The sequence below is a fragment of the Pieris rapae genome, chromosome Z (assembly GCF_905147795.1).
Source record: "Pieris rapae chromosome Z, ilPieRapa1.1, whole genome shotgun sequence".
NCBI lineage: Eukaryota > Metazoa > Arthropoda > Insecta > Lepidoptera > Pieridae > Pieris > Pieris rapae.
This window is the reverse complement of record NC_059534.1, coordinates 1,251,915-1,273,467: the sequence shown is the minus strand read 5'-3', so window position 1 is coordinate 1,273,467 and position 21,553 is coordinate 1,251,915. Positions and strand designations below refer to the sequence as shown.

General features: G+C 31.1%; 1 protein-coding gene across 1 annotated transcript; it reads right to left on the bottom strand.

The window, feature by feature from the left end:
* Window positions 1-1,491: 1,491 nt before the first annotated feature.
* On the bottom strand, window positions 1,492-16,436 carry LOC110993832 (mothers against decapentaplegic homolog 3). The gene is made up of 12 exons (XM_022260199.2): window positions 16,026-16,436; window positions 12,022-12,115; window positions 10,411-10,516; window positions 9,746-9,842; window positions 9,008-9,100; window positions 8,775-8,854; window positions 8,095-8,281; window positions 7,684-7,781; window positions 7,184-7,291; window positions 6,458-6,602; window positions 5,867-5,994; window positions 1,492-5,047 (listed from the first exon to the last, which is right to left on the bottom strand). Exons 1-11 carry the CDS (start codon window positions 16,226-16,228, stop codon window positions 5,871-5,873), a joined length of 1,335 nt encoding a protein of 444 aa, XP_022115891.1. The 5' UTR covers window positions 16,229-16,436; the 3' UTR covers window positions 1,492-5,047; window positions 5,867-5,870.
* Between the last annotated feature and the right edge of the window lie 5,117 nt (window positions 16,437-21,553).

The window sequence follows — 21,553 nt, the reverse complement described above, 5'->3', positions numbered from 1 at the left end:
ACTGAATTTTAGTTTCTTCGAAATTTGAGATAATCACAATTGTCTCTGTATGTAGTTGTCTAAAACGCTGTGCAACTGTCAGCCATATATAGTGTGTTGGCACATATAAAAATGCTTGTAGATGATTGATTTACCATCGCTTAAGAATTAATCTAAATTTAAAAAAAAAACTGTGATATCCAATTTTAATTCATTACTGTAAATTTAACGACTGTAAACTATAGTCATTTTTGCCAATTGATTTTCATCTGATTTAAATATAGCCAATTACTTTATAATAATTTGACGCTCAGTGTAGCAATTGTACATAAAAGCCTTGTGCACAAAACGCTCTCTTAATTAAATGTAAATAAAAATAAAAACAGCATTCTCGCTTGTCATTATGTAATTCAAAAAAAAAATACTCGCTTCGCAAAAATAATAATCAATTTTAGTGGAAGTAGATTAAGTTAGCTTTATGGAGGACTCTTCGTAGTGTTTATGGATGGGGTTCACTTTGGGGGCCGACGCAGGGGGTCTCTACCAAGTTAAATGAGAAATAAATGCACAATTATTTTATTACTATATATATCACATACTAAAATATTCAACGTTTACAACGCGATAAATATAAGTGAAAAGCGCATATGCACAATTCATGATTTTTTAAATAAATAAATATAATTATATATTATTATATACATATATACATACATATATATTATTTAACGTGTTTCTAATTCTCATTAAAATTGCTAATAGATAGGAATAGGTTAATTAATAAATAGAATTATTATTAAAAACGTGTGGTAAACAGTGCATGAAACGTTATTGTAAATAAATGTAAAAAAATAGAATAATAGCATTTTCGCTTATCATTATGTTATTAAAAGATAAAAAACATCTCGCTTCGCAAAAAAAACTCGCTCGACGAAAATAAGCATTTAAAGGGGATTTTAGGTTAATGAATACATATTGTACATACACATCCCAAAGTTTGTAAATATAAAAAGGTTGTATTTATAATGCACTAGATATATTATGTGGAAGAATTAAGTAAAATGGCTAAAAATAATAAAAAAATAATACTTAAGAATTAAATTATTTCATTGTACATAAATAAATGTAATAGTGTAGAGGAGGAACAAATTCTAATCCCAATCTTTTTTAAACTAACATATAACTTAATCACTGGATACCTAATTAATTTAACTTTAAAATCACATTTTTTTATTATTTAAGACTGTGCAAGTTCCACTGTATTTACAAGTGACCTAATATACAACATCTTTTCCTGAACCTTATAATTAGCTGATGGAAAGGTTTGGGCGGCTCCGACCTCGCCGCCCAACGTGGGCTTCAACCCTTGAACAAGCCCCCCGGCTGTATCTTCAATAACAATAACATATACCTTGGCTTCACTACTATGATAAAATGTATTGATTGAAGTTAATTTTTTTGTATGTGTTCTGATAATACCTAATGTTGTAAGTGTGAATAAAAATTCAACAATTCAAATCATATAATAACTTCATTTAGACGCTGTAAGTTACACAATTACAAATAATAATTAATATTACAAAAAATAATCAAAATTACAAAATACATAATCAAAAATTACAAAAAAATAATCAAAATTACAAAAATACATAATCAAAATTACAAAAAAATAATGAAATTTACCTACAAAAAAACAATCAAAATTACGAAAAAATAATCAAAATCACTAAAAATATTAGCTGGCCCCACTAGGTTTGTGTTAATGGCCAGCTCATTTATCACTCATTTATTATAAATAAACGAACTAAACCACTTTAGAGATCTTAATTATTCATTCCGTACGTATATAATGGATATATAACAAAAAACAAATAAACCAAAGAAAAGAAAAAGATTCAATCATTTACAAAAATCAATTAAAATAATTAAATATCTTTCAATCATAATTATATGTACATAATAGGCTTTTTATATAAGTTTCAAAAATATCAATGCTTAATATAGTTGATCTAGAAAATACAATATAATATCAAATCACTCAATATGCCACCTAACTGAAATCAGTTTTAAGGTTAACTAATCAGAAACAACAACAAAAAAGGTTGTAACTGTTTTTTTTGTACTATGATTCTTAATCCTGTAGAATTCTGACAGCTATCATTTTTTGACATGTCAGAGATTACAAACCTTTTTAGCCGGGCAGATTTTTTAAATTTCAATACGAGTCTGAACAGAATCTATACATTTTATTAATTAGCAAAAGTATCGATTTTATTAAGTGCGGTGGTGGTCCACATTACAAGTGGTTTTACGGCGAGTGTTAATTACGTCCCTTTTCATCACAGACAGAATAATGCACCAGTACGATATTTATTAAAAAATAGTAGGCAGTGATACCAGCTAAATAATAACATAAAAATAATTGAAGTTAATATATAACGATATATTGTTCGAGATTTTGAAACATTTGCAAATTTTGTAATAGGTCACTTGAGTAAGTAAATTTTTAGATTTACCTTTTTGTAGGCAACTTAAAACAATACGTGGCATTTTATTTTTTATCGCTCTCAATTGGGTCATCATGGTGGACCACTTTTCAGAAGCAACACAATTAAATGTCAGAATTCTACGGAATGAAAAATCAGAGTATAGTATTATTTCCGAAATTGCTACCATCCACAGCCTACCTATAGTCGTAATTAATAGTTAATGGCGTATCCCGTGTTATTTACAATAACAGCAGAATTCCTTGTTTCAGCATCTTTGACTGGTCTGAGACTTTATTTTTGAAGTTATACTTCTATTAGCGTGTTCGAGAAAACTTATAAGAGTAAATTTTTACGATTCACGCACACCGTCACAAAAAACGGACACCCTGAAGTTAGCTATAATCAACATTTTGGTTTTTTATTATATTTAAATAAACTGCGTTATAAAAAAACTTTCTTTGCTAGTCGTTTTTTCTACAAACGTAGAATAAGAGTTTTGCAAAGATTTTTATCTTGTGTAACGCGTGTACACATGTTTTTTTACAAACAATATCCAGAGATTATCTATCAGGTTTAAATCCTGACCATTTGCTGGCCACTAAACGGGTAAGAAAACATTTATTGGTCGTTTGTGGTAATTGCCATGCTGAAAGATTCAGGTGATAGGCAAATCTCGCACTCTCAGATTCGTTTGTAATGCCATTGAACCGTTACCTTCAACGATCAAAACACATCCAAATCCACATCCGAAAAAGACCCCCAAACTTTACTTTTAAATATTAAAAGTTTTAATTGACGTCTAGTACAGTGTAAACTCTATATAACGACACTCATGGGATCATATTTTGACGTTCCCAGAGACTTGTGGTTAAATGGAAAGATCTGTATTAGAAAACGAAAATGTTTATTTCGGACTAGAGTTAATAATTTCATTAAAAAATCCTATTTGAACGCTATTGTCTGTTTTTTACGTATGACGTCTTTGACTGCACCAGAAATTATATTGTATTTATTATAAATATTGCGGTATTGAGGCATCTTCGCGATAAAGCACGTTCAATCAATCCCAATTTATAAACAAAACGGTTTTTTTTTAAATTTCGGTACATATGATGCCGACAGTCGATTATTACGGACTAAGACAATAAAGCGACAACATAACATACACAGCTCCGCAGTTTTATTATTTAATTCTCGCTATGGTGGGTAGGTGTACTACTGTGGAGAGTATATTGTATGGAAAGGAATCGAAGCCGAATGATTTCGACGTTATAAGCGGTTTGTCGTAAAACCAATTGACGTTATTTGGAGTTTACACTGTATATATTTTATATTATATGTATTTAATGAGCTTTTAAGATTGTCGGGTATTGGATGTGTTTATTTTAGGAATATTTGTACGTTGAAGTCATACTTTCTTCATAAGAATTGTTTCTACGTCATATAACTGACCACCATTGTATTTATGTAAGATATTTACATATTGTTACTATTTCTATTCAGTTTTTTTAAATATATGTTCACATTTAGTTTCGGCCACTTTCTGTCAAACAGTTAATGTGGAAAATATGCAACGGATTCCCAATTATTTCAGACCACTATCATGTGGTCAAAATTAGTAAAAATGCCAAACCAATGTCAAACATTTGACACAAAAGAATGACATTTTTTGACAAACAGTAAATAATTAATATGGGAAAATAACGAATGCACATGCAATGAACTATACGAATTTACATCAATCTAAACACTATGTCTATGTTTGTGAATATATTTATGTCAAATTGACGATTCCAATGTCATTAGGAAATAAAATTATTGTTTCATTATTCATCATTCCGTCGTTAGAATATAATATTAAGATTTGTTTGTGGGCATGTAACAGCCCATTATAAGGCTGCAGGAGTACTGAGCAGTCAATGACACTACCAGCTCAGTCCAATACTGAATCTACGTGGACTATAAAACGGCCTATTCATAAGACGAACAATCTGATATGTTTAAATAGCGTGGACTGTTAAACAGCCTCAATTGTCAATGACATTGTGATTTAACGTTTGACAACTTTTGGTCTGTCAAAACATGACAGTGACATATTCACAAACCTGTATACAGGTTGTACCTAAGCATACTCCGTCGTCTATTTCAGTAATTATTAACCGTTTTCGATATAGATGAGTTAAAGCAGTTGAATCAACTCAAGGCCCAATTGGGGCACGTAATCCAAAAGGTATCTCGAGTCACGATCTCCGCTTGAGCTTGGCAGCTCTAGAAAGGAGACTTAGGTTCGAGAAGCGTTCTAGAACACGAACATCAGTTGATTCAGTTGACTAGTTCACTATTTGACTATGACATTCGACATTTGTCATTTGACATTCGACAATTGACATTTGACATTTGTCATTCGACATTTGCCAAATGAAAATTAACATTCGACAGTTGACTTTCGAAATTTGCCAATTATCATTTGACATTCTAGACGTCCAATATGCTTAGATCACACCCTGTATCGTAATAAGACTCATTTTTGGAGGTAATTGTTGAGCTACACTTAGCTGAGCGTTGCCAGTTGTATAGACCTGAAAATATAAAAATATTTTAGAAAATATATCAAAACACAGAACTATACTCTGATTTTTTATTCCGTAGAGTTCTGACATTTCCTAAAAAACATCTCTAACGATAAAAGAAAAAAATTGACCAATTGGAGGGCAATAAAAATATAAATGCTACAATTTTATGTTTTACCAATTTTAATAAAATTGATACATTCACTAACAAATAAACTGTATGAATAGACTAAATAGATGTTCACTCTGATTGAAATTGAAAAATGTGCCCGGCCAAAAATTTCTTCCATCTCTGACATGTCAAAAAATCAATGCTGTCAGAATTCTACGGAATTAAGTATAGGTTCTAAAATTTTCTGAGTATGTGACATTATCTAAACTGAAAAATCCACATACAAAATCCTATGTCAATTTAAAATCTCATCTAAGCGCTGTCCAATATCAAAGAAATTTAACACCTTTTCGATTTTGACGCTTCACGTTCATATGGCGTCAGTCTAAGGGTAACTATTTTATTTTTATTTAAATACAATAATTACGGTCGTTCAAAATGTTATTTAGTTGGCTTTGAAAATTAAACAAAATGGCGTCGCAGTTGATGACGTAGCATACTTGTAAACAATACTTAAATTACACGACGACGAAATTTCACTAAGAGTGCATTCTAAGAGGCATTCATTATTTACAAGCATATTACGTCATCGTCGACTTATGTCACGTGATGTATAAAATCTATGAATGACTCCATATCGCTGTTGTTTTGTGTATTTGTATATTATTTTTCATACCAAATAGCCTCGGCAAAGGGAGAGCTCTCAAATCAATCACCTGTTCAAGACATGGAGGAGCAGGGCAAGGGCGGTGAGCCCATCTGCGTCAGAACTCTGTCCAGCCATTGCAGGGGTCCATTCAGATGCAGCTCGATCCAGCACGGCGTAGAAGTTACGGTTTGACGTCTGGAAATTGTTTTTATATTTAAAAAAATGTCATAGATCCTCATGGTGCAATAATGGGATTTATAAACGACTCCAGAAAATTCTATTGTCACAACATCTAATAGATTTAGTATTACCATTTACAAATTACAATCTGTCTAGAAAAAAATCTTTGATATGTCGGCAGGGCTTCATTTTTTTTTCTATTTGAACAAAAATTTCCTCCAAAATGAAAATATTGTTTTTTTTTATTATAATTGTATTTGTAATACTTAACATAATCTATATATATATATATATGTATAAGATTTAATGAAATTTCTGAGTATTTTTTATATACTTATTTAAAAAAAAATACAATAAAACATTTCAAAACTTTTCATTTCAAGTTCCTAATTCAGCTAGAATTTTATCATATATCTGAACTTTTAAAGCAACGAGATTTATATCTTTTTTTTTTTCACTGGATATTTTTTCTAATTACCTATACTCAGCACCCCATCCTTTAACGAAACTCATCCGAATAGTGCACATACGAGTCAACTGAAACACCGCTTCGAAGCCCTGAGAGACAGACTGACTGAGCAACGCAGCAAACTCTTGGTTATTGAATATCTTCAAATTGCAACCTGATATAACATCAATATATATATGTATTAAATATATAAAGTAAATCAATAAAAAATGAGTGTATCATTAAAAAATAAATTACTTAAAAAGTGAATTATATAAAAAAATAACAATCTTAAAAGAAAATAATAAATATATTATTAAAAAAATAAACACAATATATGTAAATTATTGAAAAGTGAGTGAATTATTTAAAAATAAGTGAAATAAAATAAAACAAATGTATAAATGTAAAAATTAAGTGAATTATTCAAAAATGAGTGAATTACTTAAAAAAAATGAGTGAATTATTAATAAAATAAGTAAATTATTTAAAGAAATAAGTAAATTATTAAATAATAAGTGTTTTATTGGTAGCCATTAGGTTCCCGAATGTGATTAATCATATAGATTTTGTTAGTCTGAAAGAGGCTTTGGGCTCGTCACATGAAATACAAAATAATGATTTTAATAAGGAATTTGGTTAAATAATTATATGGAAGGAAATTAGTAACTGAATATGCTGATTAAAGTAATATATCAGCACATGACTGTGTGTGTATATATGTATATATATATATATAAATATAAATTAACTGACCTGGTGGTATCTTGCACACGGTGGCTGGATGCCAGCCGTACCGCTGATTGCAATTCGGACTTTGGACAAATATTGACGAATCGCTGAGACATTCTGCGAACACTTCACCTGGAATTTATATAATTATTTAATATATAAGTAGATATTCGATAAAAGAGTTATTGAGAGTATTTTAATTATTATTTTATTTTTAGACAAACAAACAGGAGGCTCATCTGATGTTAAGTGTACCAACACTATGGTAGATGGCTCGCAAATGCGTTGCAGGCCTTTTAAAACCTATACTCTTTTAAAGTATAGATTCGTATACCTTACAACCATGGACACAAAATAGCATATTTGCAAAGCTATTGCTCACGAGTGCGTTGCCGGCTTTTGAGAATTGGTACAATCTTAGAACGACACTTTGTTGGGTTCTTTATATTTGACAACATAAATAAAATGTTATTTTCTGGTAATCGAACCTAAGCTAAATAATAGAAATCGGCCCATACACTCACCACCTATGTAGTAGAGCCGAACGCCTTTCCCAATATGTCTGCGTGTTTGTTCCACAACCTCATTTCTATTCACATTCGAAAGGAGACCGAGGCAGAAACTGAAAAAGAAACCGTATTTAATATACAAATATTTTAATAAAAATTTCTTTCAAAACTACTAAACTAAACAAACAATATTTTCTATTGAACATCGATCATGATTTTATTACGATTATACCTCAAAATCCTGATAAAAAAAAAAGAAACGTTATTATAAGGAAAAAAATCTTTTTTTAATATCTATTAAATTTTTTTCAAAAAATTCCAAAATGTTCTCATGCTTTTCTGTTCTGGTATAAAAAATAGTGTAAATATTATAAAAAAATCCAACATTAATCACAAAAAAAAAAACAAAAAAAAACAAATCCCCACCGTTCGCTATTACTGGGATCGGTGAACCCATCCACCGTGATCGAGGGTTGGGACGCGTGGAACGTCTCCCCGACCCTGGTGTTCAGCTCGTAGTAGCTGATGCTGCACCAGAATGCCGGCTCATGGTACAGCACTGGAGCTGTCTCTGGCCCTAATGTTCCTGGTGAAGGGCTCAGACGAGTTAAGTCTGCAAAATTGTTAAGTATATTGTTTTAGAATAATAGCCAAGAACAAAAAAAAAATAACATTATTTTTTTTCTTGTTTCGTCTTTTACTTCATATTATTTAACTAATACTTGAATATGTATAAACTTAAAAGTGTCACGATTTTTAAAAAATAATACCGATTATCATAATTAAAATTAACAAGAACAAAAAAAAACATTAATTTTTTTTTTGTTTCGTCTTTTACTTCATATTATTTAACTAATACTTTAATATAAACTTAAAAGAGTCACGATTTTTAAAAAATTATACTGATTATCATAATTAAAATTAACAAGAACAAAAAAAATAACATTAATTTTTTTGTTTCGTCTTTTACTTCATATTATTTAACTAATACTTTAATATAAACTTAAAAATGTCACGATTTTTAAAAAATTATACTGATTATCATAATTAAAATTAAAAACTCAAACTGAAATGTATCAAGAAAAATTTCAAATAGGTTCACTCACTCATATTATCATTATGATCCATGGGATCGCCATCTTCGCTCATATACCCTGGAGGTGGAGTTTCAACCGTCGACGAACTGCTGAAAAAAAAATACAAAAGATGTATAGATATCACCGTTCATCATTGTAATGTTTCAATCTAAGTGATGTGCACACTTGTCCTTGATGCACATGCACATGTGTGTTTGTATGACTGTGTTTCGTAAGTGAACCTTCTTAAAATAAACACTTACAGGTGTACAGTGGTGTTTCCAGGCACTTGCTGACCCAGCGTTGCCTCAAGATACAAGGCGCTATGAGCGCCCACTACGCCATTTTGCATAACGCTGTAAATATTTTAAATGTTAATGAAAATTCAAAGTTATTTTATATATTTGCTATTTTTACAGTAACTTAATACTAATACAATATAAAACTAATGTAAAAACATAATATAAACATAACCAGTAAAAACCTAAACCATTTTATAACTAATTATATATATATATATAATGCAATTCTTGAAGACACGCGTAAATGATGCTTCTCTTACGCCCGAACCCAATATGTATCCACAATCTCAGATTGAAAAAATCTGAGTTCAGACCGTGACAGGCGATCGATCTCCCATTATGCGTCCCATTAACGAAACCCTACGAAGACAATCCATTTTTGGCGACGGATTGAATGCAATCTCTTCGCTCTTCACACTCATATTTGATAATCAATATACATAAAGTAAATAAAACCGTACAAATAATATTGAAATATACAAGTCTTTGTTTAAAACATATCAATTTTTTTCTAAAACTCGTGTGTCATTTTTATACAAAGGTCTATCCACTTACACCGATCCGACCTACCATGGATAGCTTGTATCCACAGATGCCTATTACAATCCGTCGATTGGTTATCGGCACACTTTTACCAATATACACTTTTCACCACCATATATATCACTTTACAATAACATACACCCTATATATACTTACTTGTCTGTGTGTTCGTGAATGGGCTGATAATCCGTGTATGGAGGTGGAGCCCTGGTTTCGTTTTCGGGACAACGAGGCACCAAAATTGGCGGCAGAGCTAAATGAAAGAAAGAAAAAACTTTATTCGACACAATATATAAGAAAAACACAATCAATAAGTAACCGTAGTTAAGATATGTCATAAATTAATTGGATAAGATAAGAAAAAGCTGGTTTAATTTTCTTCAATACACTGGCCTGGACATCCTAGGTCGCTACAGGACATGGACGGAACAATGTGCGAAAGAGAATCGAAAGAGAACGTTCTAGAATTGTGCAATTGCTACTCAATAGCAACCCTGCGAGACTAGAGACTTCTCGATCGTTCAAGATTATTCCCCGGGATATAAAAGCGAGAAGAAACGCGACTCAATCAGTTTTGAATGCGATTTCAAGAGGAAACCGAATAGAAGTGCTAATAAAGGGAAGACAAGTGATAATGTGTGCGTGTGACTGTGTGAAGTGTGCGTAACTAGGTATTTTGTGTGTGTGTTGAGTAATTGTGTTTATAAACACCTTTGTTTTATCAAGATATAAATAAGGAAAAAGGCATTTTCTATCCGGACCCCTAGCTTGTAACATGTATGGTTTTATAATTCTGTAAAATAAAAATAAAAAAAAATTACCTGGCGAATCAATTTTGTTATAATGATATGGGTTAACGCAGACCTCGTCCTTCTTTAACTGATAAGCGTATTCACAATGGTCCACCGGTTTTAATTCATGTTGGCTCTGAAAGTATTTTCTTATTAAGGGGCTGTTGGAGTATGACGTAAGCTTCACAAGGGGGGGGGGGGGGGTTGGATGTTCGGGTTCTTGGGGGTGGGCGTACTATTTTACACACATTGTCTATGCTTTCAATGACTTTGCGAGGATTTGTATTACTTTTGAGCGGATAAAACGATATAAATCAAACAAACAAGCTTGCTTTTGAGCTCTTTGATTACTAAAAAGGGGGGGGGAGATAATTTTTTGCAGATTGCAGTAAATCTGCTTTGGTACAGATACCGGCAAACTTCTTGACCAAACCATTCACCAAACACGCGATCGACACGTCACTCCCCCACGTCCCACGCCGATCCCCTCCCAGTGATACCTAAAAATCGCTTCTGCGCTGTCAAGGACATTTGTTCAAGATATTTTCCGGTACCTTGTAATACTTGAACGGGTAGTAACTAGCAACGCCCCATACACCCGCGTAGATACCGATGTAGATGATGTATTTTTATTAACAATAAAGCTTACAGTTTCTTTTCAGATTATTAGACACACATAAATTAATAATCTAATCAATATATAATTTTTTAAATTCGTAACATCATTTACGTAACACATCCGACATGATTAAATTTAAAAATACTCTAAATTCTTATAATCATACAGAAAGTCTTGATTGGAAGTGGGTAATGAAAGAATGGTTTTAATCCAGGAATTTGTAGCCCGATTATGATAAATTGACAAAATAATATTAGAGAGATTAATTGTAGGACCTCAGTGATTAAGTACTTCCCTATACACAACATTTGGGGTAAATTTATGTTTTGGAGTTTCGAGTTTAGTGTATATGAGTTTCGGCTTGTTTCATTGATCTTTCAGACAAGCCAGCATATTGACTCCATACACAATTTTCCCACATCATACAAGTATAGTGTTGGCCTAGTGGCTTCAGCGTGCGATTCTCATACCTGAGGGAGATTCGATCCCCGGCTGTGCACCAATGGACTTTCTATGTGCGCATTTAACATTCGCTCGACAGGTGAAGTAAAATCGTGAAGAAACCGACATGTGTTCGATCCAAAAGGTCGACAGCGTGTGTCAGTCACAGGAGGCTGATCACCTACTTATTTTTATATGTCTGTGAGATTTAAATATGATCATCAAACAGATTGAGCAGTCTGAGGCCCAGACCTAACGAGCTTGTAGCGCCAACTCATTAAGTGTTAAATAATATGATTATGACTGATCTAACCTTGCCTATGAGTGAAGCAACACATTGCATAATTAAAGATCTAAGCCAACCTATCTCTTAAGTTGGACCAGACCGCTCGGTGTGCCAATTTAATTTAAAATCGGTTAAATAGTTTAGGAGTCCACCGCGGACAAACATCGTGACAGGAGATTTATATATATAAAGATCCTAACAGTTAATAAGTGATACCAGAATGTCTTAATTGTATTAGATTTGACATAAACATTTGACAGTTTCAAGATTCCGTTATGAAATTCAAATGTTGTACCTGTAGCTGCGGCCAGCGCCACAGCCTGCAGTAAACCACATGCGGCAGACCCTTGCGATATTGTCCATTCAATATATTATCATTCGGTTTCACCCTGAAAAATAAAATTTATTAATATTGCTAATACTATGTACAATGTCAAACTGTAACTTAACATCAAATCAAGGTAGTAGAACAAATCAGAGCCTGACGGCCTTTTAAGAATTGGTATAATTCTAAGCCAAATTCACATTTTAAGGATCGTCATGTTAGGCTTAAATGGCATTCGGTCGAACTTCAACTCGTGTATGAAGCTTAGTTAGTTATATCGACAATGTCGTGTTTTTTCCACGACAAAAAAACTTTTTATTCAGGAATATAAGATATAGGTATCACTTATTCCACGCCATAAAATTTATCACGAAATCTCTACTCATCGGCAAAGAAGACCGTGGGCCGAGCGAAAAAGACGGCTTAAAAGACTCGGAAAGAATGTAAGTGCGTGCTCCTATTTCACCATGCCTACTGCTAATAGAGGACAAATCTTTGTTTTTTTCAAACGGGCAGGAGGCTCACCTGATTTTAACTGATACCGCCGCCCATGGACACTCTCAATGCCAGAGGGCTCGCGAGTGCGTTGCCGGCCTTTTAAGAATTGGTACGCTCTTTTCTTGAAGGACCCTAAGTCGAATTGGTTCGGAAATACTTCAGTCGGCAGCTGGTTCCACAAAGTGGAAAAAACTGCCTAGAAAAACGCGCAGTTGAGGAACGGTGGAATATATATAGTTGTTATTTATTATTATTATTAATTACTTTACACTTCTACTATATCATGTGAAACATGGTGTAATGGTTGCAAACGTACCCCAGAAACGTTTTGTAAAACAAAAAACTTGGCGATTAAAAGTGGCGGAAAGATTATTGCCAGTTCTCTTCTGTTCTACGCCCTGGATTTGAAAGCTGGCAGTAACTATGAAATTAAAAGCATTTTTTTTTACGTTTGTACGTATAACCTAAACAAATAAATAATTCAAAACAACAAATCAATTAAGTACAATAAAGATATTGATAATTAATGGCCTATTATATGAATAGATAGAATAAGATAAAGAAAAATAAAGATTTGCAACTTTTGTATAAAGTAGGAATTTTCCCAACAATATTATATCAAAGAGAGTGTGACTTCAAACTGATTTTATAATGGAAAATAGATCATACCCTTTTCCCCGAGTTTAAAATGTTATTGCTATTAGAATGCCACAACAATTATTATAAGTTCACTATACTAATAAACTTTAATGATATTGGTAAAGTTCAACAATAAAAACATACACTCAGAAATTGCTACTAATCCAGCTAAGGTTCTTTGCTCGATGTGAATAAATTTACATCTATGCACACAGTAATTAAATATATATAGATATTCTTAATAGTACATTAAAAAATTACATTCGTGTTGTTTACAACACAATACAATTTTATTAATTCATCTATACTTTAGTTTTTCCCAATTTAAATTTGTAATAGAATCTGCAGCAATTTAATTTAAATATAATTATAAATAATAATTAAATATATGTAATCAATAATGTAAGTTAATTATGTGCTTACATTTAATATGTAAAAAAATCTGTTATCTGTAAATTGTATAAAAATTCACATTAATATTACGCTTAATAATAAATATTTTCATATTTGAGTTTGTTATTCAATGTAATGCTTATTGTTTTAATTAATTTATTGTAACTTTTCATATTAAAATTAAGACTCACAGTAATAATTATTTAGTGATGAGCATGTTATGTATATTGCCTAATAACCTAAAGATAAATACAATTACAGTTATATATATAACAAATATATTCAACATTGAATTAATATATTAACGATATTTTCACAAAATACAATAGGTAATAATATCACAGATTTGTGTATCAGGAAGTATACGATAGATAAAACGCGACCTTACCCAACCAGATTGCCATTAGAATTTTGCAATATAGGTGTAATCCCACACACAAATAACAAGAAAAAATTAAATAAACGAATACACAATGTAGTTAAAAAAATAAATAAATGATAGAGGTCTAAGAACCGGCAGCCATTTTGGCAAAGCTTCTATTTTCACGGCACCGTGACCTGCGTATTGATATTATGCGTCCTATCTACAATAACGCTACCAAATCGCACAGATCAATGTTCGCAGAAAATGTAATGCGCAGAGGGAATTTTCGAATCGATCGGGTTTTACATGTAGGTGTAGGGGCTTTCCTAGAATACTGCGCGCCATGTTGAATTTTCCGGTTTCGGAGAACGAAAAATGAAAGTTCAACGCACTTTATATTTTCATATGTTTATGTGTTATCGTTTAGAAATTAAACTGTTAAATTTGTTCGGAACTAATTCAGCTGCCCACTGAAGTTTTTCAGAATCAATTCGACTTAGGGTCCTTCAAGAAAAGAGCGTACAAATTCTTAAAAGGCTGGCAACGCACTTGCGAGCCTTCTGTCATTGAGTGTCCATGGGCGGCGGTATCACTTAACATCAACTGAGCCTCCTACCCGTTTGCCCCCTGTTCTAAAAAAAAAATGATATATTTCAGCGGTCAGCCTTGAAACTTTACCTACAAAAAATCTGTCCAAATAAATTCTGCTTTGCAATTGACATCTTTTATTTTACGTGTTTATCACACAAAACACACTTTATTGAATATTTTCTATAAAAAGATGTATTATAAATTACTAGTATTTCACATGTATTTTTAAATGTTTTTGAACTAGTAAAATAAAGAGTATATATTGTAACAAATTATTCTGATAATATTGTTAATTTTCTTTATTTACAATATATAACATAAATTAATAATTTCAACTACTCCTACCACATTATTTTTCTATAACTGCTCAGAAACTTTGTCACTATTTGTGATTAAACTTTCAATGTTGCAAAGGAAAGTTATAGTACTTTAGTTAAACCAGCATAATTAGACTGATTTAGAATTCCAAAGACATAATTTAAGATGTATATTGTAGATTTTTTTTAAATATAATTTTTTTTTTATAAATAAAAATTTATTAAATATAAAGAAAATGCATGGTTATACACAGGTAGAAAAAAGTACTCTAATCAGAAAAGAATAACTTTAACCATTTTTAGTGTTAATAATAATATTCCTAACATAGAAATAACAGTTGTTGACCGACTTGTTTGACCTAAACGTTAAATCTTATTCAAGTTTGAACATCGGTACAAAATAAAAATTGTTTCAATAATCTCAATCTCTAGCTCAGTTGGGTTAATGGAATGTAGATTTAATTGTTATATGTGTTTTAAAATAAATTTAAATATAGTCCTTGCTTTATTTAAGTTTTTAGTTTGCCTACATTTCATTTGATGGAAGGTGGTGTTTATCTTTGCCTGTAAAATTCCATGTTCCGTGTTCCAGAAATAAATGTGTTTAATTAGTTAGCAGTATGAAAAAGATAAAGGAAAACAGGTCCGATGGAGTCAATATGAAGTCATTGACTTCTATCAGACCTGTTATCCATAGCCTACCCCTATGTCACTCTCTGCAGCTTAAATTATAGATCCATTTTCAACATTGCTCAGACATTGCAGTACATAAAATCAGTTTGTTGTATTTTTATGTGTATTGTATAACCAAGTGAAAACTGAACACACACACAGCAGTAGGAAAGTTTATAAACAATTAAAAAATTACAGTTTCTTCTAATTCTCTTGTTATATAATTATAACAAGATATTTATCTAAGTCAGCAAAGTCCAAGAGTGTTTTAAGACAACAATATTATATGGTAGGTAATGCAATTTGTAATTGCTTTATGATATTTGTAATGTCACCCATTAACAATTAACAATAACCACCCTTTTTAATATTTCCTATACATAAAAACTCTAATATCCTTATGAGCTAATAAAATAAAGTTAAATTATTGCTCACTGTCGTTCTTATAAAACATAATTTAAGGGATCTCCTTAATGTGTATGAACAAAGAAATATGTTACCTTGGTATTGTTACACATTTGGTATGACCGCTTTGATTCGACAACGCCTTCTCAAGCTCCTCAATAGCTCCAGTTTTCTTCAATTTCTTTACCAAACTCTTCACGGCCTTTTCCGACCATTTGTCTTCAGCGGCTGACGTACCTTCAGGACCTTTTTTCCACCCCAGTAAGCGTTTAACGACGGGCGGTGTTAAGGGAAACATGTTTAGATCACTTATATAGGATTCACAATTTAAGGGCTACAGCCATTAGAAGTCAAAATAAAATTATTGACAGATCAATAGGATTCGTCCTTTAACACTATTTATAAATATGGAGTTTGTATTGAAACGCGAAATTTAATATTTCACTACACCTTTTATTCGGCACTCACAAAACTAATCACTACGACATTTTTCGGCACAGAACACTATTACTTCTAGCGAAGAGAACAACTTCATAGTAAAAAAATGCTTACACCAACGCTCCAGATAATGCAAGCGGTACTATCGCATGGCGCGACAATTTAAAATTGTATGTAGAAATAAAACAAGGAGTGTACTCGGTTTTTACTGGAGAATGTTTTTTCTTATTATGCCATTATCTTTGCATGGATTCCAGGTCACTATGGTATCAAAGAAAATGAGAAAGCCGATCACCTTGCCAAGGAAACGATAAAGGACGGAGACATAGTCCCATACATGAATTATTGTCATGATTTTGCTGCTCTTCCCGAAACCCCTCTTTGGGAGTCATGGAATATGTTTGGTTGAAAAGCAGCGAGATCAAAGGCAATTATTATGCTGAAATTCAACCCAGGATCCCCCAGTAAACAAAGTTTTTTTTAAGTTAAAAGTTCTAAAATGGTCACTTCTATCTAATATGTACGACAATATATGTAAACATGAGTTTTGCAAATAATAGGAATTAAAAACATAAACAAGATAAGATAAATACACAATAAAATAAAATAACCAAGAATATTGGTACTTAAAGTAGAGAAAAAAAAATCACCAGCAAAACAGCTAATTAGGTTCGAGAAAGGCACCCAACAATGCTTTTTCTGAAACCGATAATATTAGGTGTTTAACTAGCTTATCCCTTTATTTTTTACTGTGTTTCTTTATTTTTTCACGCGTTTAGTTTCCCTACCGTTTACTTGAAACTGGCAAACAGTTAAAACTATTGCCATTATATTAAAAAAAAACTTTTGTTTTTAATTTTGGCTATGGTTGTTTTGATATAAAATTCTAGTAGAAACTTGATCATACGCATACGAGTGTCAGCCATCTACCTGTACAGTTGTTTCACCATCTTAAACCATTAGTGAGATTAAAGTAAAGTAGTAAAGTGCAAAAAGTTGTGAGTAAATCAGAATTAAATTTTTTTTTGAGAATTCTAACGTTAAATTATTTAATCTATATGGATTGTCAGCAAGCTAAGGTAAGTTTTATGTTTTGTGTGTGTTTCATAGTTTTAAAAAAATAGAAATATTAACACACTTTATGCGTTCATAGTGATTTATCGCCTATATACGTGGTGATAAATTTAAACACAAGTTATAAAAACACTAAATAAATAATAATAAGTAGTACTTAGGTGTTTTAATTATAATTTTTTTCACTAAATTGAGGGTAAGCGAAAAGAATGCAAAATAACGAAAACTTGTCGCTTAATCATCCCGATGGTGAATTGATTTATAATATGTGTTATTCATGTAAATGAAAGATAAAAATAATGTTTACAGGAGTCGTTCATCCTATGGAAAAACAGATGTCAGGGGGGAGATCGGAATTGTGATATTACGCTGGCACGTGTCCATAGCCTAACGGCGAGGAGCATGTGGGTTCGGCGAACCAAACAAGCTGGACCAGAAAATACACCAGCACCATCACATGTAAATGAAGAGATGTCTAAATCTAATGAAAACGATGCAGCCAAAGTTGTGGAGAATGGATGTTTAGCCAGTCCACGGCCCGAAGTTGGTGGCGTTAATAGAAGAAAATCCTTTTTTGAAAATTTGATTAAAAATAACTATAAATAATAAGATAAAAATTTCGTTAAAAAGTTTTTCTATTATGTAACTATTATAACTATTTCTTAATTTAACAATTATATTTCCGTTTTTCATGTTCTAACACAAATTATTGAGATTAAGTTTTTACTACATCTGATTTTGTTATATATACGAGTATAACAGTTATACAGATGTTGAGCGACCATTTTCACTTTTTCTTTGTTACCTTTTGCCTACTGACCCTCGCATTTTTTTAAAGAAAATTCAAATGAACAATTGGTATTTTGTCTGGCTTTAAAACTTTTCATAGTTTCTGTCGTTTATTTCTGTTTGTACCGCTATAAAATTGTTTTCTTAATTTGTAAATTATTTTAATATTTTTTGTATTAGTGTGTATTTTCTCGTCAAAGTATGTATGCTAGATTCGACAAAAAATATAAGTAAAAAGAACATGATATTAAATAAATTTTAATAAATATAGGTATATAATGATTAAAACACCGTTTTAAATATTTCAAAACTGTTGTTTAGTAATTAATATCAAAATGAAATAAATTTTTAAAACAGAGGTTTGTGAGTTTCATTTTCGTCTTTATTTAAGAGTATTCTTTATATATATGTATACATTTATATATATTTACGTGACGTCAATATGCTTCTTGTAAGTAACGTTGGTACATAAATAATTAACTTTAAATAAACAGTATCTCAAAAAAAAATATAGTTTAATGAGGACTTCCTTTACTTATATAGTCCTCAATTCAAGGGCATAGGTCATATAACCATCATATAAAACATCATAATAGGATATTGATTTCTAATTGACCTCATATCAGAAGGAGATGGCTGAAGTGTTTGTACTTAATAGAAATCACAAGTGACAATCTGAAATTTAAAGACGTGAGTGTGTTAAGTGAGATGTGAGTGATGTTAAAAAATGAAAGTTAATATGTAGCTATTTATATAAAAGACATTAGGATACCTTAAATTATTTAAAATGAACTAGTTTCACTTATAAATTTAAAAGAAATTAACGTATTGTTTATAAATAAAATTATAAAGTAAAAATATGAAATATAATTAATTTAAATAATTACTTACTTGATTAGCATGTTCAAAGTTCAAATTCAGGTAAATACTTATTGCCAAAGATTCGTGACACTGCAGAACAAATGGGAACAGGAAAATGGACTGGCATTAAACCATTAACGCCTAATGCCAATAACCTATCTCAATCCTTTTATGACCATCTGAGATAGACATCTTAATCCAAATATTGATAAAAATGTGTCCATAACCAATCGACGGATTGTAATAGCCTTCTGTATACACATATATATATATACAAGCTACCCATGGTAGGTAGGACCGGTGTATGTGTATAGACCTTTGTATGAAACTGATAGTTCAACTGTGCCAATATCGTACCTTAAGATTTACATTACATTTATTTAACTTACACCAGTTTTTAAAATAATTAAAAAGCTATTTGATATATTTTAAACATAGACATTTATATTTTAATATTAACTGAACGGTTTTATTTACTTTATTTGGTTTATATTGATTATCAAATATGTGTGTAAAGAGCGAAGAGATTGCATTCTATCCGACGCCAAAAATAAATAGTCTACGTAGGGTTTGCTTATTGGAATTTAGATAGGAGATCGAAAATCAAAACAACAACAAAAAAAAACAAACAAAATTTTCCTTCATTAAGTAAATAGGCTTTATCTACATTTTAGTACATCCCTTGTAATATCTAAGAACCTTTGTAAGGGATGAACGCTCTTTCCTATATGTTGATACATAATCTACTTAACAAAGTTCTATAAACAAAACAGTGTATGTACTTAAATAGGTTATCAAATAACATATTTTAAAAACCCAATATCTAACAAAATTTTATAAATCCTAATAACTACACAAATAGGGTAGATTAAAATTAAACAGAAAGATCGCATCGTCTTTTGTTTGAGTGTATGACATGAGTGTACTTGTAGTGCAACTCAGACGAGTGTAGCCCGTATGTCGTAACCAATGCAGGTTAATACAGCGTAACACGTCTCTTATCAGCCGGATGATGCGAACACATCAATTATAGAATATTTTAAATAATTTTAAATGTTTTATGCGAAAAGAAACCTATCAGAAACGAATGCCTACCATATTATAATACCTAATACTAAAGATAACGATAGATCGGATTAAAAATATTTAGTATATAACCCACGTTTAAAATAACACAAACATAACATTATATTCAATCTGAAGGATATATATTATTTTTTTATTATAGAATAGATTTTTTAGTACTTATGTAAGATTAAATAATTGTTAATGAAGACTTTTATTTCCGCCGCATCTTAGTTAAATTTGTATTCATATCTATTTTATTTTATTTATGTAAATAGGATGTCAAAAAATAAAGGCTTATTGTTATTATAACATTTATCAATCGTTTCACAACATTCTCTTATGAATCTTTTTTTTCTTGTGAATTTTTAAATGATATGAATTTTAATTAGATAAATGGAGCGTGTCCAATTTTTATAAACAGCAAGGCGTCATCATCCGAACCAACTCAAATTATACGTTTATTTAGATGAATGTGTAAAAGCCAGCAATGTTCTGCCAGGTCCATCGGGAAAATTCACTGGCGATAAGAAAGTATTACTCGAACAACTGCGCAAGACACTATACGCAAGCAAAATTATTTCCTATAGGAAACGCCCAAGGCTTCATCCTGCTTCGGAAAGCTGAAAAAGTAAAATATTTTTATTTCATATAAATTGTTAATCAGATTAATTTTTTCACACTTTAATTTTTTTTAATGTCGTTAGTTCGTCTAAAAGAACTAAAATGGAAATGGGCTGGACATACTATAAGAGGAGCAGATAAATGGAGCAATAGCACTAACACTATGGCAACCAAGAGGCCATGAAAGAAACTGAGGTAGGCCATTTAAAAGGTGGGCCGACGAAATTGTGGAAATTGCTGGAAAGACCTGGACGAGATTGATATACAATAAGGAAAAATGGAGGAAAATGGTGGAGGCTTTGCCCGTGGGCACACAGAATCAGTTATCGTAGATTAACAAAAACAATAGCTGTAATGTATATATCTTGTATTCTGATATAAATATATAAAAATCTAGTAAATAAATCAATAAAATGTGTTAATTTACTCTATGTTAGACTAGCTGCTTGAATAGGTATGCAATATGACTAAGAACCCGATTAGGAAAGAGCATACCGATTTTTAATATGCCGACAACGCAACATCTTCTAACTTATCAGATAGGCAGCGTAATATTGTAAATGATGATGTTATAAAGCAATACACCCTATGTAGATTAGATATGTACACGTATAAAGTTTAAATATTAATAAGTAATTACTTCTATTAAACAAAAACAAATAAAACCCCATCAATAAAATGTTTTATAAACCCATATAAATGTATTTATTTACCTAAAATAAATACATTTATATGGAACAATAAACTAAAAATAAAATAGTCTTATAAAAAT

Bases quoted from the DNA above. Each gene is read 5' to 3' on its own strand.
- LOC110993832 (XM_022260199.2), bottom strand. From the start codon at position 16,228: ATGTTTCCCTTAACACCGCCCGTCGTTAAACGCTTACTGGGGTGGAAA. The intron at 10,517-12,021 runs GTACAACATTTG...AAATACTTTCAG, and splicing joins GGCGCTGGCCGCAGCTACAG to AGCCAACATGAATTAAAACC. The intron at 8,282-8,774 runs GTGAGTGAACCT...ACAATTTTGCAG, and splicing joins GGATCATAATGATAATATGA to ACTTAACTCGTCTGAGCCCT.